Below are 16,348 nucleotides of genomic sequence, written 5' to 3'. Positions count from 1 at the left end.
CATCGTCTCATCAACCGTCTCCACACGATCACATGGTGATAAAGTCATAAAACCACCAGATGTTGACAAATGAAGTTAAACAGCTGATACTGATCAAGAAACTCTGATAAAACTGATGATCCGGCTAAAAACACAAAGGTCTCATTTCTTTTCCTGGTCAGGGCTCCTGGCCCCCCATCAGAACGTTTCTAGACCCGCCCCTGCATAGCGGAAGTATAAACCCTGTCGACCACCAGCAGCTGCTGTGTTAGAGAAGGTCCGGCCAACAAGACTTTGGGGTGAATATGTGCTGATATAAACCATGAATCGCTAGTTTCCTCCTTCTCAGCTGATCCATAAACAAACGCTACAGAGAGAAAAGCCGATCAGCTGATCACCGTCAGCCATCATGATTCACGGAACAACAGGAGACGGTGAGGAGGAGCAGACATGGAGAAGACCAGAGAGCCGCTAGACCAGCAATGATGGTGCACAACGCAGGAAAAGAAGAAGAAGAAGGTGTGGGTGTTAAAACACCATCATCCTCCAGGGGGGCGACGCCCATGTGTTGCTCCATCAATGTTCTTTTTATTCTCAAATCCATCCATAGAGTCAGCAGGCTCATCTTTTCCATCTGGACGTCTCCACGTCCCGCCGTCATCACGGAGAAATGACGGATGTGTGGGGTTGTTATGCCGTGCATGTTTTAACTGGGTTAAAAATATTAACACAATTATTACATAAATTAGTTACCACATTATGTTCGACAGTCCTGATAAATGTATAATTATCAGCTAATTTGTGAATATTTTTATTTTCCCAGTTTTGGGAATGAGCTTCCAGAACGCCGTTATGTTGTGAGGCTGAGAGGAAGCAGTCTGAGGGGATGCTTTTCATGACCAGTGTGGGTCAGTGTCTGTGCTGAGGCAGCAAATTAAAGAAAAGCTGTTCAGACACACGAAGGGGAAACAGAGTAAAGATGTTTTACAGGACTCGGTAGAAAGGAGGAGAGAAAGCAGGGTTGTCATCCAGCAGGTCCTGTGGTGGTGTTTGGGACCAGATGTGGTGGCGTCCCTCCCTCTCGCCATTTCTCCCACCCGTCTCTAACTGCTGATGCAAATGTGTCTGTTTTGGTCTGCTGGCGGCGTACATTGGGCAGCCTTACCTGCGGTATGCAGTCTGTGTCGGCAAACATGGACTTGAATCTGTCTTCCATGCTGATGTGGTACAGAATGTACGTGCTGAGCTGTCTCTGGCCCTCGTCAGCTGCAACATAAACAGAGGAGGAGGGAAGTCAACGCATGAATGACCGCTTGTGATGCCAATGACCACATCTAGGAGGGTTGTGTGTTTTTAGAAATATTAATGGGCTGAAAGGGCTTTTTTAAGGCCGAATTCTGCCGGAGGTCAGTTGGCATTCAGAGCAGAACCAGAAGCAGTCGGCTGCAGTTTGTCAGAGCTCTGGAGACCCGGACAGGTAAGCAGACAAACGTGGAACGAAAGGACCAATCACTTAAATTTAAACTCAGACAGGAAATTCCAGCTTCGTGGATCAAGTAAGTCACCACCACCGATCTAGAAACATCACAGTGACACGCTGGCTTAATCATGTCATCTTCAGAAAAGAGAAGATCAGCACCAGCCAGGTGTGTCCAGGTGTTTTGGCTCCACCTTTTTTTCTTTTTTGTTTTTTCAAATATAAACCAGCCTGTAGAAGCTGAAGCCTTTAAATCCCAGTCAGCATGCAGACATGATGTTTTCAGAACAGCCTCAGTAATCAGATTATGAGGCTAAGAGACAAACATAATGCTGCTTTATCTATCGATACATTAATTTTACATCATTTTAGCCTCATAATCTGACAGCTGAGGCTGGAAACATGAGATTTACAGGTTAATTAAACTGTCTTAATTGAACTGCATTAATATAGTGATTATTGAAGGACTTCACATACAAGTGTTGAAAGTTTTGTATTTATTCCTTGATTTTGTTTTAATTAAGAACTAGCATCCCCTCCGACTCGTCGGCGGTACTGGGACATTTCCCCGCTGCGGCGTTGGTGCTTATCAAAGCTCTGCAGCACCATGATGGAGATGAAGCCTGAAAGGACTGAGTGTTAGACTGTCAGTGAGTCCAGGACCTTTATGAGTTTGACCTCTGACCTGAGCTGGGGCACCAGAGGCCAGGGAGGAGGAGCTGGCCGGGGGGAAATTAATAGAGTTCAGACCAGAGTTTGACCCAGGGAATTTTCATTAAGGGAAGTGTTAAGAGAGAGGCTCTTCACTGGACCAGAACCACTGACAGACCTCCGCTAATGCCCACCAGCCTGGTCCAGTTAAAAGCGGTCCTAGCCGAGTTCGGTCCCCGGCCGTACGGGACCTTATCGCCCAGGATTGGATCCAGATGTGCTCGCTGAACCGCTGGAATCACAGGAGGGAGAGGGAGATGAGGAGAGGCGGCTCCCAGCTTTAATTGGGAAAACAGGAGGAAGCATCAGTTTTACTGCTTTTAATAAGTTAAAGCCACGCTGTTGCTGCTCCGCCAGCCGCTGACCGGAACATGTGCTTCTCATTAGCCATCCTTTACCTCAACCAGCTCCGTAAACACACACACTGCAACTCCCTCACTCTGCTGTAAGAACATGGAGGATCCTTTATGGGCCAAGAGAGAGATCCCATTAAATGTTCAAAACACCAGCAGTGATGGAGCAGCAGAGGAGGGGAAAGGGTGAAGGGGAGCTGTTAAAATTAACTAGACTGTTCAAGGGCAGTTAGTGGGAGAGCTCAACTCCAATTACACCCCGGTCTGATGTAAAACCACCTAACCTCCGTAAAATTACAGCCGCACACATGAAGAAGTGTCTGGGCTCCATTTGTTATTGCAGATTCTGGGTAAATAAGCCAGCTGGGTTTGGTCTTTGGTCACATCCAACACCACATAACAAGCTCAAATACTTTTATAGACCATCCCAGCAGCCACGCCAGGCTGATAATTTGTTTGTGCATTTTAAAGACTGTCAACAATGATGCCAACATCCTGATGTGACTGTTTGTGGAGATGGATGAGTTTCTGTCCAGCTGAAATGAATAAATCATAAATTAAGCTGCAGACAATAAAAAGTGCAGCTCAAATGACAAAAAAGGAAGAAAACACAGAAAATGTATTAATTTAAAAAAAAAAAAAAAAAATCTTTTTAGCTTAAAAGTGATAAAAATGGTACCTTTCTCCCAGTCTGGGAGGATGTTGTAGGTTGGTGTTTTATGGACTTGTGTCTGCAAATAAAGTTTTTACAATATACTTTATAGGATTTTTGGGAAATTTCTTGTTTAACCAAAAAGTATCTCAACCAGAAATAAAATGAAGCAGGTACTAGATTACAAATCAGCCATCTTCTTCCTCATTTCACAGGCTGTATAGAGGTCTGAGGCAGCAACAGAAAAGCTGGGGTAAACTCAGTCCGTGTTATAAAAGTCACGCATGACGTCGGGTTTCTCTTTATACTTAAAATGACCGAACTCCTGGTTAATTATCACAGCACAGATAATGTTTTGAAGCTGGCACACAGCAAACAAAACCCTTTCAGCCAGAGAGACCGACTACTTCACAGCTTATATGATGGTGGTATTACACAGACGGAGTACTATTACTATTATTACAAGTATGAGTGAAGAGCTCCACTACTGTATTTGAACACTGTATTGGATTAAAGATTATATGAACACAGTCTGTATGTATTTATTTTTGCTGTTATTAGTACAATTATTACTGCATGGCTGTTACAAACATATTTTTGTTTAATGTGACACTGATATTTTGAACTTGATCATGTTTTAATAGTTTATCTGATGCTTTTTCCTTTTTATTTTGTTTTAATGTTAAATTAAGCTTCTTGTTTTCTGTAAAGCCCTTTGAATCAACCTGTTATTGAATTGTGCTATAAGAGTAAACGTTGAGTACTTTCGTTAGTTCATTATAAAATGATGTATTGCAGATTGACGGCTGTTATTCCCAATAATTATTGTCACTCAGTATTTGTTATAATTCAGAAGGGGTTGGATCAAATAAACTTTGGCTTCTTTTCATCCCTTTTCAACAAGGACATTCTGTTATGTTTGTATTTTTGGTCTAATAAACCCTCCTCCACCCCGGCTAAGGAAGGAAGGAAGGAAAAAAAGGACGGACAGTGTCAGCCAGATGTGAGAGAGACAAACAGTCCTGAATGACAAGGGAAAACAATTTTTCTAATATTTTATTAAATTTTAAATTTAAAATTTAAATTCCAGCTTCAGTGTTGATGCAGAAATATTTTCTAACCTATGAAGGAGGATTATCACACGAGCTGTAAATATATAAATATGAGCTGCTCTATATTCTGATCAGGATGTGACGCTGAGAAAAACCAGCTTCACTTATACGATCCAGCCTCTAGATCAGGTTTCTACTTTGTCCTTGTAGTAAAAACCGAAGAGTCTGATGTTACTGATCTGGTTCCCACCACAGCTCCTCATTTCTCTCTACATGCTTTCTGCGTCACACATCCAGGTGACCACACTCCAACCATGTGGGACAACATGTGTCTTCAGCCAGCTGGAATCACACAGAAACCCTGTTTTTTTCTTTTTTTAACTCTCCCTGGGAGATAAAGATGCTGAGAACTTCATGTCCATCATGCAGACGCAGCTGAACAAGCCGTTATTGTAGGAATTTCTGAGTCGTATTACGGCTTAAAACAAATCCAAGATTCTTTGTAGGTTTTATTAATGTCAACACGTTATCTGAGATCTGAATTTTAGGGAGATTTAGAGCGACTCCACTCAGTAAAACCGGCTTTTTTCACTTCATCAGGACATTTCACTGCCTGCACTGTCTTCTGTCCTGTCAGTCATTTATGGAAATGAGTCCATGATGAGGTTTGAAGATGTGACTTCACAGCTGACTGTAGCGGTCACATGATGTTAAAGTCGGCAGGAATTACTGAAGCGAGTGGTTGCTGCAGGTTGGAAACCTGGATCAGTTACATGAAAATGAATTGTGCTCCTTTGCATTTTGTCACTTGCAACTTTTTAAAATGCGATTTTGATTTAAAGAGGATGAATGGTTCAGCCCTGGTTCAGACCGAACATCTCATCAGGACCGAGCCATCATCGTCTCGTCCTCTTCAGAGGAAGAAAACATCCTCAGCCATGAAGCCTTCACAGCTCCTCATTTTAGGTTTCTTTTAGCTGGAAAAGGATTTTCTTTCCCTGACATTTCCTCCTCAGACTCATCGTTGCCATGACAACTGCATGTCTCCTCTACATCCTGTAAGTGTAGGTTCAGCTCTGGTGTTGGTTGTCCCACATTTTACCTCAGAAACTGTAAAAAGTTTACCTTCTTCCACATGAATGAACACACACACACACAGAACTGGCTGCAACTATGTTGCTTCAGCACTTTAAAGCTTCCCATTCAAACAGCAGTTTCATCATCTATTTGGTCATGTCCAGGTCTAAATAGAGGTCTCTTAGCAACATGGTGATGTTTCTATGGTGAAATGTGATAAATAATGCTGTTATCATGGATCATTGTGGATTTACCAGATAGAGTCTCTGAATAAAACTACATTTAGTGGCTGGATTGTAAACCTCCTGGACGGGATAGAAATGCCTGGAAAACTTAGATCATCTAAAGGGTAAAATATCCATCACATTTACCCCACAGAGCTACACACCACCGCTCCTGAGACTGATGATGATAGAAGTGATGGTGCTCAGGGCCAGCAGGGATCTACTGGAGTTTTAATGGTTAATGGGTTAAAATATTTTGCCTCAATGACTCAATTATAAAACTAATCTATTTCACATTTCTTTTAAAAGCAGAATAATGACCTTTTGTTAACCTGGTTGTTATTTTTTATCAGCTTAGTGACCGTCTGCTTCAGCCGGCTCTCCAGAGCAGAAGAAAGCAGCTCTTCCTGCTGCATGCGCTCCATCTGCAGAGCTTCGGATCAGATAGGAGGCGATGATGACAAGCCTCCACTTTCATCTTATCGTACGGTGTCATGACCTCGGGTCGGGTCTGGATGGAGGGAACGGAGTCCTCTCTCTTTCCAGATAACAGCGGAGGCTTCATGCGGCGTGTCAGATGAAAAGCGAGGGCTGGCAGAGTGAGCGGATGATTAATGACGCCTCTGCTCACATAAAGAGTGCAGCACACACACACAAATACAGGCAAACTCAACAGTGTCACAACTGTGAGCAGGCATGATATTTCAGTGTTAAGCTATATTATTCGTGTGCCTCGCTTCCTGAATGAGCAGCCCCCACCTGCCACTTCCCAAAAAAACAGCCCTCCCTAAATCTCTCTAGACCCCTCCACCTCTCCATCCTGCTCCTACAAAAACAACATTTGTGCAGAGGCTCTGGCATGTTATTCTAACAAATACATTATATTGATTATGCTCTGTTACCCGAGCCTCCCCCTGCGAGGCTTCAAAGCCCCGCCAGGGATGCTGCTGACCGTGTCACACATCCCTGTGGATGAGACGATGCTGGGCCCGGGTGGACATGTTGGGAGAACTCAGTACCTGCCCCAGCTATAACTAATGAAGAGAAGCAGTGATGAAGACCGAGTCTGATTACCGAGCAGCGTGGAGAGTTTGGGAATGAGCCCGGCCTGGACCATCTGGCTGCGCAGTGATGCGTCGAAGGACAGGTTGAGCAGGAGGCGCAGGGTGGTGCTCAGGAGCTCTTCGTGTTGGCAGGGAACCAGCCGGGCCAGCTTCTCCACAGCGCCCGTCTCAGTCTGCAGGGCACAAACAGCACAAAGCTGTGAACAAACCAGGATGAGGAACTATAACCAGAGTGAGGACACAGAAAAGAGAAAACCTCATGTAGAAGGTAGAAGCTGGAAACTTTCATTGTGCAAAAGCTCAAAGAAAAGCTGGTTTAAGCTTGAAGTTTCCAAACAGTCAAACTCATCTGATCAGGACGGCTTCCACGAAGCTTCATGTAACTTAAGTTAGTAAAATCTGTAGGTTTGTTTTTTCACACATTATTAATAGCCAATATCTGAACTAGTTTCCATCAACCCTCAGCGTAGCCTCCAGAAACAGTTCTCCAGGATTCGTGAAGGACTTTCCAGGAATTCTTCTCCAGGATCCTTGAAGGACTTTCCAGGAATTCTTCTCCAGGATCCTTGAAGGACTTTCCAGGAATTCTTCTCCAGGATCCTTGAAGGACTTTCCAAAGTTCTTCTTTGGATGCTTCTGCCTTTTGTTCCATTTTCCGTCCAGATTATCCTTAACGGCTTCATTAATGTTGAGGTCCAGGTTCTGGAGAGGTTCCTTCCGGCCATCAGACCTGCTTCCACTGATCTTCAGTCCAGTTCTTGGGTCATGTGACCTACCTCAACCTTTTCTCCGTGTTTTCCTCCCTTAAGAACGGCTTCTTGACAGCCACGTTTCCATGGAGACCGTTTCTGATGAGGCGCTGGCCAATGGATCAGCTGAAGATCCAGATGCATCTCTCAGGTCCTGGTTCAGGTCTTTGCTGGATTTCAGGTCCTGATCATCTGCTCTAGATGGTTTTTAGTCCTGACTCTTCTTCTTCTGCCCTCCACAGGTCCAGTTTCTGCCTCCATGCTGAGATGAGCCAAGTTTCCAGCTACCAGCTGTTTGCACCTTGTTGCTTCTAAAATCCTGTTTTCTGTCAGACTGTTTGATCTTTGCTGGTTTCACACATGAAACCAAAGAAACGGGAACACTGAGTCTTTATGACAGGTTTAACACTTCTGTTTAGGGTGATGCCTCCAGGATGGAGCAGCTCTTTTCTGAGCCTTTTGGTCCTGCTGCACGGCTGGATGGGAGTCTGCATCTGAATCTACTTGGTAAGCGAAGTGAACTCAGCCATCAGTCATGTTATTACAGTAACTCCATCTGTGCTTCTCCTGCTGTTATGGGACAAAACGTCTGCTTTATAAAAGGCCTGTCTATGTACCATACACCCAGAAACGGGCCTCTGTGTAGAATGAATAAAGTGCTTCATTTTAAATGTCTGTTTCTTGTTACGAAGTAAAGAATACAAGTACTCTTTAATAATTTATAGTCGGATAGTTACAGCCAAGTTTTCATATGCGTGTTGCTGGAGGCCTTATCTTCTCCTTACTTCAACTTCCTGTAGGTGCTCCTGATGATTAGCTGCTTTGTCTTCCTATAGAGTTCATCCTATGTTTTCAGTTGTCTCCTTTTCTCCCTTCTTTTGTTCCTCCTATCAGCTACAGCATTAATATGTAATTCAATAATAAATAAAGATTAATAGGAAATATCATGGATACATTAAAAAAATTAAACAAAAGTGAAAAATTATATACAATATAAATATAACAAATAAAAATTATATAATGATTATGATTAAAAATGATACAAAACCAAAATTAAATAAAAGGAAATTAAAATAAAATAACCCCAGTCCCTGAATTAATTTACAATTATATAAAAATAAAGGGAAAAAGAAGAAAAACAAAAAGAAAAAGATTGAAATGAATAAATACAATCAAATTTAAATAAATTAACAATTAACATAGAAAGATAAATAGATCAAAACACAAATAAAAATAAAAGCCAATAAATACATAAAATAAAGTCATGGCAAAAATGTGTACACTATTACTACTACACGATTATTACTATTATTACTACTATTACATGTGTACACTGCTCCCCAGTTTGAGCAGCGCTGCTGTGCAGGATGTAAAGGCTTCACCTGGCTTCACCTGGCCGGCAGGCAGGTGGAGGTGTTGAGCTGACGGCATCTGCAGCATCAGTGACGCAGCAGTGCCAGTCGGCCCAGTCTGCACGTTAACACGTTTCCATCTCCTGTGGTCTCCCTGCTGCCAGACACCAGCACCACAACCTGCTCCCAGTTAAAACACACTCACTGCTACTGTGTGAGAAACTGCTCCAGTCACACTATTACACACCAGACCTCCAGCCACTTAATCAGCTGCAGCCTGCGTCAATTACCACCGACATTAGCGGCAGCAGCTGGAAGACAAACCCAATCACTGCACTCAAGTCTTATCTGATCAAGAGAAAGTCGCAGCATGTTTGCTGAGTAAACAAAGCCTGATGACACGGTGCTGGATCATGATTGGATCACTCTTCTTTCCACAAATGCAAACTCTTTCCTCTTGTGTAAACGGATACAGTTCACCGAGTCAAAGTGTTGAAACCAACATCTTTCTGCTGGACACATGGCTGAGTGGGTCAAAAACCCCTGAAGGCTTCTTTAATCTGAATCAAAGATACGCTGGAGGGAAAACAATGAGATAAAATAAGAGCAGCTCCTAACGGGTCTGGCTTTGATAAACGGAGTGAGATTGGAACCAGGTGGGACTGGATCAGGGAAAGACGACATGGCGAGCGCTCTGGGACATGCGGCACATTACAGCCGACCTCAGGAGCATTTCAGAAATGGAAATTTGATAAGTGTGGTTTCCAACGGTGCTGCAGGGGGCAACAGCCATTTGTCAAAACGACTGTGGGAATTTTTTAAAAACAGAACAAATATAAATGCTTGTTTTTCATGACTTATCTGATTAAAATGTAATATTTCTGTTAATGAAAACATTAGTTTTAGAGGTCGGATTTTTAGTAGAAGCCGTTTGTGGTGGACAACATGGATTTTACACACTTTCCCACTCATCCAAAATCCTGCTAACACCTACCAACATCTGGCTTCTGGGTGCAGTGTGAAAGTGTTTAATCAGCATTCAGACCCACATCAAATGACTCAGCAGTACTTCTGGCCATTCATCCACTGTGGCACCATTGGCACGGATGGGAAAACACCACCCAGATACTTTGTTTTAAAAAGACTGCTGAGGTCTGGGCGACCATAGCGGGTACGCCTCACCCTTTCTTTACGGAAACACATTTACTGACTGTCACGTCTCTCATGGAGGCTCAAATTGACAACAGCTCACAGCCACAAAGAGACGTGATTAAAAAGATTTTGTTTGCTTTATGAAACCAACATCTGTTGTTTGGGGTTCTGCAAGGCTCAGTTTTGGAGCCATTATTTTTTTATTTTCTTTGTTTTGTTAACCCTCTGGGGTTAACAACGGACGTACCAGCATGTCCACATACCCAATTTAAGATAACGTAGCAGCAAGATGCAGCACACTAGTGTGTGGGGGTGTGATCAGCAGGGGGCGCTATAGGCTACCGTCGACATAGCTGCAATAAATACTGATGGTCAATAACTGGAGGAAATGTGGACAAAAAATAGACAAATACCAGAGAAAAAATAGAGAAAGGTCTTTGTGAATAACTCCTAATGTTTGCGTCAGCTCCAGAAGAAGAAACAGCTGATCAGTAATGTGATCAGTAATTAAAAACATTTTCTGTCTCAGAACTTCTTTGGAAAAGGTGCTTGTAGGGAAATTAATCAGCAAGTATCTCTCCATTATGTCGCAGGCTGCCCTTTGATATAAATACATATAAAAAAGCAGCTCTCTCACCATGTCATTCTTGTTCTCCATGAAGATGGAGAGCTTCTTCAGGAAGGAGACGGCCACCAGCAGCAGCTCCTCATCCTCCCAGTCCATGATCTTCACCAGCATGTGGACGATGTTTTTGTTCCTCATCTTCAGCTCGGTGCGGGTGTCTTCAGCCAGATTCAGCAGCAGACACAGAGCAACTGCAGGGGAAGGAAAGCAGAATCGCTCCAAGCTGCTGGTCTCCAACATGTTTTAGCTGAAAGGAATTCTGGAACATCAAAGCATCGTTTGACCGAGACACGAACTAAAGCTTTGTCTGGGACCAGAGACCCCTGGTGGGACGGTAATATTGATAATAGAAATAATAATTTTGTTTTCCATTATCATAGCTGGTAGGAGCACATATACTGAACTCTAGGGGGCCCAACGTGGAGCCCTGGGGAACTCCACAGTTCAATCTATAGTCACACAAATTAGTTCCTGTCTGTCAAATAGGATTTAAATGAGCTCAGGACTGTACCAGAGGCAGAAACAAACAGATGGCACAGTTTCATTTTAAACTGAGATCATTACATTTTATTTTCTATCAACATAAACTTTAACTTTTTTTTTTTTTTTCTTCACATATTTTATGTAGTTCTGTGTACCTGCATTTGAGAAACACTGCTCTAGGGTAAGGGGAGTAACAGCTCAACATGATTTAGAAAAACATTTTCAGTAGTCTTGGCTACTGTAATTACATTTTTTAAAGTCTGTAACCATATTTAGTATTTTTCTGTTCCTTTTGATCATATACAGCACATTGCCTTTAAATGTAATCACATTTGGTCTGAACACAGAATCAAGGTTTTATAAGAGAATTAAACAATGATGCTTTGATCTGCTGCTCATGACTGAGGCGTAGACGGACGTAGCTACGAGTCATTAAACAGACCACCTTCCTAACATGTAAACAAAGTCTGTCAAACAAATTAAATCATTTGTCCATAAATAAATAAAAATTGTACACTTACTGTTTCATGTTATCTAGTTATCAGAAAAAGAACCTGAATTAGATGCAAATATGGGTAAAAATATCTTCTGAAGATCATCTACTTCTGCTGTTGTTCATTCTGTCATATTTTTGTTTTAGTCATTTATCTACATTCAAAAGTAAATTTCAGATGTGAGCAGCTCTGTAGAAAGCTGAGCAGATAATCTGCAGACATACCAGCCAACACTGAGGAAAACGAGAGGAAGTAAAAGGTTTCAGGAGCTCGGTACCTCTGAGAAGCTGCTCCTGCTTGGTCAGAAGGCTCTGGTACTTCCTGAAAGACTTCTCGTGTTCTTTCTTCAGATTTAGATTCTCAGAGAATTCCTCATGTAACATCAGTCAAGGACGTCAGATTTACAGAAAAACACTGAAAAGAGGTTTTATATTTCCGAACTGAAGCAGAAAGCAGAGCAGTGCATCTAAATCAACATGAAACCATGTCATCTGGTAAAAACCACCAAGTTTTCTCTCTCTGGAAAGGATATAGGCCTTCTTCTTCTTCTGCAGCTCATCTTGCCAGAGGTCAAACCTCTTCAGCTCATGCTCAATGATGTTCATGCAAAGGGCCCCGATCTTGTAGTGTGTGACCAGGCCGTGGAACTGGGAGAAGCTGGAGGAGAAAATTACTGGCAGAGAAAAACACTTCCATTTATCCAAAAGTGGATTTTCAGAACTGAACTGGTATTTGGGACTCCAGCTGGGAGCTGTCGTTACAACGACCCCATCCGTCACCCCTGAAGTAGTTTACAAAGTAAACTGTCAAAAGTCAAAACACACTCAGTCAGAAAGTATGTCCCGGTCCGGCTCATAATCAGCCCGGCTTGAACCGTTTCACAATCCAAACAGCATAACAGGGCGATGGAGACCGGCCAAGAATGACGATCGCCTTTCAGACGTGCATGTCCTCTCACTGCTTAAATCTGCTCTGACAGACGTTTATGTATTATTCTAGCAAGGGCTAATTTTAGTGTTTCCGAAGGCCCGACGAAGAGTGAAACTTCAGCCCGACATACGCTGCCAAACGTGGACGACTACTGGGAGACAGGAGGAGAGAGGACGAACAAGTAGATGCTGTTAAAAGTCAAATTTAGGGAACAGCTCCACACATGATGAAGATGATGATGATGAGCTGCTGTTAATTAAAACTGGTCCAAATAAACTCTGAGCTTCAGATTAAAATGTTTGATTCATGACAACTTGCCATAATGAAGAGGAAGTAGAATGAATATCTGACACCACCACTGTGTTCACAGCTGACCACCAACTGTACTTCCTGTAAGAACGAAGTGTACAACAATAAAAATAAAGCTATTTTACTACAACACCTCCACTTCAGTAAGTATTGAGATGTGTTGTTTTTACTCAGAATTAACTTGTTAAATGGTGTAAATATTATTAAATTGTAGCCTATACTCAAAAGGTCCCACTGCAGGTGTGTGTTGCTCAGCAGTGGATGGATCATCTTTCCACCAACGGGTCCGGCTCGGTCCACATTTTACGTTTCCACAAGCAAAGACTGGGAAGGGTGCCTGAAATCAGACTCGAGCTGTTCTACTTGTTTTTTGGTGACTTTTCTGTCGAGGTCCCAATCTTACGCTTCCAACCCATAAAGGGTGGAAAGGGCGGAAGTGTGAGTGTTTGTGCAGCCGTGATAAAAGTACTACAGCAGCTTCACCCAAAGCAAACACCTGCTGATAAAACACATCATTGGCTGCTTGTTTTACTCGTTTTTCTTCACGTTTTTACATCGGATGATCACTTTAGTTGTAATAATCAGTTCAATATTTTATAAAATCTAGACCTAAAAAGGGTCTCATCTGTGCCCCCCTTTTTCAGTGCTCCTGGCCCCCCATCAGAACTTTTCTAGACCCGCCCCTGCATAGCTGAAGCATAAACCCTGTCGACCACCAGCCAACTACTGTGTTAGAGAAGGTCCGGCCGACAACAAGACTTTGGGGTGAATATGTGACGGTGTGAACTATGAACCGCTAGTTTCCTCCTCCACAGCTGATCCATAAACACACGCAGCAAGAGAGAAAAGCCGATCAGCTGATCACCGACAGCCGTCATGATTCACGGAGCAACATGAGAGGAGAGGGAGGAAGCAGCTGCTGCACAGATGACCAGAGATCCTCTAGAGCAGCCATGTTGGCGCAGAACGCAGGATAAGTTTAAAATAAAGATGCAGGAAAAGTGCGGGTGTGGCTCATCTTTTCCTTCTGGCTTCTCCACGTCCTGCCGTCATAACAGAGACATGACGGATGTATGGGGCTTGTCATGCCACGCATGCGTTAACTGCGTTAAAAATATTAACCCAATTATTACATAAATTAGTTACCGCCGCTAACACGTTATTTTTGACGCCGCTGATTATAATTCAGACAAGGTATTGCATCATGACATCACACTATTACATAGTTTTAAATGTTTTCCTAACTAGTCATCCTTTACAAATATTGACACGTGGCTTCATGTTTCTACTAGAGATTTTGTCCCTGTGCAGGCACAACTACTAATGCTGTGTAAGGATATTAACCTGATTTTAGCATGAAGCTACGTTCCAGTGCTAATCAAGTTCTATACTATGTTATATGCTAGCACCAGATGAAATGAGATGAAAACATAAAAACTGTAAAAACAGATCATCAGGCCTAGGAAAAAAATGGTTTTAAGAAGAGACTTGAATTCAGAGAATAGCTGGTCTGATGTGGAGAGGCAGATTACTCCACAGTTTAGGGGCAGCTAAAGCTAATGCACGGTTTAGCTGTTAAACAGATTTGCAGCATCTTGTCTGTTCTTAATCTTCACATTTGTTTATTTCTTCATGCGAGTATCGTAAACAGTCTGTAAACAGTCTGTAAACAGTCTGACCACATCGGTAGGTAGTGCTGTCAAGCTGTGAGGATGAATGTTTTGCTTTTTAGTTGTTTTATCCTTTTTTTTTAATAAGCTGGATTAGTGATGGTCATCTTGTGAACTCTGTTGTGGAGCAGTTCCGTTATTTTTTGTTATATTTTTCCTTCCGTTGTAAAAAAAAAAAAACTTACTTGTTTGGCAGACAGACTTTTATATTCTGATTTGGGAAATATTCTCAAATGTTACACTCCTACTCTGATGATTTGGAAATAACCCAAATAAATGAGGAGTCACTTATTTCGTCCTAGTGCTGCCTTGTAAATGCATCATCATTGTCCTTCACCGCTGAGCAGCACAGGTTCATTCTGAGTGCAGACAATCTTTTTACAATCTGAGCTGAAATTTTTTTTGCACAAATAAAAACTTAATCTGAACAAACAAAAATTACTTCTGTGCACATGAACAATTTGCCGCCCTCCCCAAAGCTGAAATGAAATCTGCAGCATGCTGGTCAATAATTTTTTTACAAAAATAAAAGCCTTTAGAGGCATTTTTCCCAGGATGAAGTGTTCCCTGCTCTGCTGCTTTCCTCCTTTCCCTGCATTGCCAAGCACATGTGCACACATCTGTGCACGTGCTGCCACACATCTGTGCACGTGCTGCTACATGCCTGTGCAACCTGCGTGAAGCTGGCTCCCCACCCCACAGAAAACACAGTGAAAATAGTCTGGATGGTTTGTACTAAAAAAAAAGTGAGATTTTTTGTACGTGTCACTATTAAAAACAAAACCAAAGCAGCACAGACAAATATTTTCTTCAGCACAAACAAGCACCAACACAGCATAAAAAAGATTGAGACCATTTTTGTTCAATTTGGACCATGTGGGGGGGCTGGGTGACGTCATCGCCCCATAATAAACTTGTTATATTAGTGCTGGTTATATATAACTAACTAACGATCCAGACTATTTTCACTGTGTTTTGTGTGGGTGGAGGGCCAGTTCACACAGGTGCATGTGCACGTACTGCCACATGCCTGTGCATGTGCTCTAATTGGTACTAATGTGTAAAAATCATTTGTGTGCTCAGAATGAACCACTGCTGCTCAGGAATGAGACAATAACGCTGTACTTAAAATACAAAAACAACAGCTAAAACAGTTCATGGAGCATCAGAGCTTAAAAAATCTGGTTGCTTTGCTTGATTCTTAATGGAGACAATTATCAAACCCCAATCCAAACAAAAAAAAGCCACAGATGTTGAGCAATAACGAAACCAGAGCGGTGATTTAAAACTCTACCTGGAGAAGCAGAAGAAGACGTAGATGATGGTGGTTGCCAGGTCCACGCTCTGCCTGCACTCCTCTCTTAGGACTCTGGCCAGAGCGCCGAGGGCCGCCTCTAAACACAAGACAAAGACACAAATAACACATTTAGAAGACAAGAAAGAAGGAGATGAGAGGGAGGAAGGAAAATGAAGTGCAGCTGGAAGTTGATTTAAAGGTGTGCTGGGGAATGCAATCAGGCTGAAGGCTGCTGGGGATTCTGAGCCCTGAGTGCTTCTCGGTGTACAGATACACGTCCCAGCATCGGTCTCCTGTTTCCAGCCTGACTCCAGGCCTCTCTGCTCACACGAACACTTTCTCTAATCAACGCCGGACCGGCTGATGCGGCGCGACAGAAACAAATGTGGCCGTGCGATCTCCTGAAGGCTGCAGAGGATGATGGCGCCATGCTGTTGTGGAAAAAACAGCCTGGTTGTCACGGAAGGGAGAGGAACTGGATCCAAGCAGATCCAGCAGGAGCAGATAAACTCACTGGAACAATTCTCCAAGCTGTCCGGCCAATTTTCATCCCAGAACAGTCTCCAGTTGTGATTTCCAGGAAAACCTTAAAGACACTGACTTAATATGCTTTTTAAGGAAGATTCTGATCCCATTTCAGGGTTTTTCTCCTTATAAGTCTAATTCTTTATTTAAATGTTTAGTTTGTAGTGTTTGGT

The 16,348-nt window shown here is 42.6% G+C and overlaps 1 protein-coding gene across 4 annotated transcripts in view; it reads right to left on the bottom strand.

Moving 5' to 3' along the window:
* The window catches only part of kifap3a (kinesin-associated protein 3a), a 57,693-nt gene that overhangs the window by 36,817 nt on the left and 4,528 nt on the right, over positions 1-16,348 (bottom strand). For all 4 annotated transcript variants that reach the window (XM_042005809.1, XM_042005811.1, XM_042005812.1 and 1 more), the window contains exons 6-11: positions 15,648-15,747; positions 11,977-12,101; positions 11,722-11,820; positions 10,480-10,658; positions 6,600-6,762; positions 1,145-1,245 (exon numbers count right to left, since the gene is read on the bottom strand). In XM_042005809.1, coding sequence (XP_041861743.1) covers positions 1,145-1,245; positions 6,600-6,762; positions 10,480-10,658; positions 11,722-11,820; positions 11,977-12,101; positions 15,648-15,747 — 767 coding nt within the window. The remainder of the gene's footprint in view (positions 1-1,144; positions 1,246-6,599; positions 6,763-10,479; positions 10,659-11,721; positions 11,821-11,976; positions 12,102-15,647; positions 15,748-16,348) is intronic.

This window comes from Melanotaenia boesemani, chromosome 14 (assembly GCF_017639745.1).
Source record: "Melanotaenia boesemani isolate fMelBoe1 chromosome 14, fMelBoe1.pri, whole genome shotgun sequence".
Taxonomy (NCBI): domain Eukaryota; kingdom Metazoa; phylum Chordata; class Actinopteri; order Atheriniformes; family Melanotaeniidae; genus Melanotaenia; species Melanotaenia boesemani.
Note: the sequence above shows the minus strand (reverse complement) of the source record. Positions and strands in the feature narration are given on the sequence as shown.